General features: G+C 36.7%; 1 protein-coding gene across 1 annotated transcript in view; it reads right to left on the bottom strand.

Annotated features, from left to right (window-relative positions):
• Positions 1–1,213: 1,213 nt before the first annotated feature.
• LOC110019539 (glucan endo-1,3-beta-glucosidase-like) overlaps positions 1,214–2,792 on the bottom strand; it is an 8,909-nt gene continuing 7,330 nt past the window's right edge. Inside the window, exon 3 of the mRNA XM_020717241.1 lies at positions 1,214–2,299. Coding sequence (XP_020572900.1) covers positions 1,356–2,299 — 944 coding nt within the window. The 3' untranslated portion in view covers positions 1,214–1,355. The remainder of the gene's footprint in view (positions 2,300–2,792) is intronic.

Below are 2,792 nucleotides of genomic sequence, written 5' to 3'. Positions count from 1 at the left end.
TATATATATATATATCTTATTTAGTTTTTATTTTATTTTTTAAGAAGTAAAATTGAATGTTGATTTATTTTAACTATTTCTTTATTTAGCCCCCACTTTCCTCAAAGGAAGAGGTGAATCGTAAGAGAGAGCAAGGGTTTCGGGCGAAACCGTGAGAGAGAGGAAATAGGAGAGGGAAAGGGGAGTGCGAGGGTTTCAGGAATAAGGGAACACAGAAGAGCGTGAAGACAAAAAAATGAAATTTAGGCGTGTGAGATGAGTAAATCGGGTCATTCAAGTCAGATTTCCGTCGTATTTATGTCGGGCCTACATCAACATTACAAAAAAAAAGTTTTTGTGTCGTTTAACGCAAACACGATGCTAATTTCATCGCAATTCCAAACACAATCCCGCTATTTTCATGGTGCTTTCTCGGTCCAATTTTTCGGCAAAAATTGGAAAATTGGATGCAAAATAATATTTGTGGCATCTTCTGTAGTGATAAGCATTTACGGTGAACCTTTTTATTATCAATGTGTTGAAGATGTTTTTTAAGATATGGCATTGATTTCATATGCCATATGATCTCTCTCAATATAATTAAATAATTAGTTAATATAATTAACATACTAAACAAATTCACCTAAACTATTAGACATTAATAGCACTTCTCTGTTGTAGTAATCATTTTTATACATATCCAATAATTTATTTAGGTTATGGTGTGATTGTTTTGTGTATGAAATTAAAGATAAATATCATAAAAATACTCATATTCAAAAGAGCTTATCAAGCTATATTAACAATTAATGAAAAAATGTTAGAGATTTTGGCCATGTGACAAATTAGGGGCCGAACCAACTCCATTTCATAGGGCAGGCAAAACTTTAAATAAACAAATAATAAGATAATTAAAAGATGATAATAACAATAAATAAATGAATATTTTTAAGAAAAAAAATACAAACAATTAGTGAGATAATTTTAAGTGCATAATTAGGAGCACAAAATATAGCCAGTACCACCAATATAAGATATACAATTAAAAAATATATAAAATTATATTTATTGTATTTTTATCTATTCAGAATATAGAATGCATCCGAATTGCACACGTAACTTTTATATTATTTACCTGAAAATTCTTTCTACATGTACAAAACAATAAAAAGCTCAAAATTAGTCCAAATTAAGATTTTTCAGATCAAAACATATTCTTCTTATTACCTTCTAATTCACCAAGTACATTGAAATTATCCATAACTACGTTTGACTCTCCCTGTGCAGAAACAAATGCTGCATCTCAATGCATAAACTGCAAACAGCAAACAAACTTCAAGAGAGCTTATTTTAAACAATGCAGAATAAGTTCGTAATTAAGAACTCAGAGAATATTTCGGCTGCTTATTAGGGTAAAACAGCCCATAATGATTCTCTGTTCCCTGTGGTTGCTTAATGTCTTCATCAAACATCTCAAATATATAAGCTTCAATGCTCCCCGGCCTCTTCGGCGTTCCCGACACAACATGCTTCATCAAGTTCGACACATATGTTTGCGCATTAGCTGCGGTAGCCGCCAGCCCGCCTTCCGACGGCCATCCGGTCTCCGACACCACCACGGCGACGTTAGATTTTCCAGACAACTCCAGAGCAGAGTAGACTGCATCAACTATCGCGTCGAACAGATTCTGATACTGCAGCTGCCCGTTCGTGACCACCGTTCCCGGCGAAGTGAAGAGCGCGTAGTCAATGGAGATGTCGTTGGGATTGCTACTGTAGCTGTCGTAAGGGTAGACATTGACGCGCAGTGGAGCTCCGTTTGCGGCGAGGAAGTCGATGATGGGTTGGAGAATGGGTAATGCTTTGAAGGCGAAGGTGCCATGAGAGGGAGGATATGAGCTGCCAAGGACATCGGTGCCGACCGCAGTTGAGACCTTTATCCTATCCTGGAGGCCGGCGGACTGCAGGGCTTTCTGCACATTCTGCATTGCAGGGAGAATGTTTCCAGCTTCGTTGCCATAAATTTGTTGGTTGCCGACGGTGATGTAACGGAATGTGACATCCGGCAAGAAGGACAGGACATTGTTTTGGATCCACGAGGCGGCGGCGGAGGGATTGGAAGCAAGAGAGGGGACATCAGAAACTGGGACGCCGAGGATGACGGGAATGTTGGAGTTTTTGAGGGCTTTGAGGGCGTCTTGATTGGGGCCGTAGAGACGAATACTTCTGATGTTGTTGGATTTGTACAGATCTATGACTTCGCTTGGTGGAGGGAGATTGTCACCATTCTCTCCGTAGCAGACACCATTGGATTTCACGCCTGAGTTTCAGAAGATAATGAATTTAACCTTAGAAAACTTCATTCAATTTGCATGATTTGTCATCAATGTTAGAATAAGGCTACTAGTTTGCTTCAGAAGATAATGCATATAGGCTGTCAAAACGGCTCGTTAGCTCATGTTCGGCTCGTTAAGAAGCTCGTGTTCAGCTCGTTAATTTTGTTCGATAAGTTAACGAGCCGAAACCGAACTAAGATGTGTTGGTTCGTGTTCGGCTCGTTTTGGCTCAAAATACTACTCATCAAGTTTATATATATATATATATAAATATATATATATAGTAGTATTTTAAAAAAATCTAATTGACTACAAGGCTACAAAGATTTATAATCAATTAAAATATTGATTAAAAAAATAGAATAAATATTCTTAAATTAGATTCAAATGATGTTTTATTATAAATAATAATTTTTAAATCTTGTTCAAATCATTATTGTCTTATGTCTTATGGCTACATGATTATCATGATTATGG

This window comes from Phalaenopsis equestris, unplaced genomic scaffold (genome assembly GCF_001263595.1).
Source record: "Phalaenopsis equestris unplaced genomic scaffold, ASM126359v1 Scaffold000002, whole genome shotgun sequence".
Taxonomy (NCBI): Eukaryota; Viridiplantae; Streptophyta; class Magnoliopsida; order Asparagales; family Orchidaceae; genus Phalaenopsis; species Phalaenopsis equestris.
This window is presented reverse-complemented; position numbering and strand designations above follow the sequence as displayed.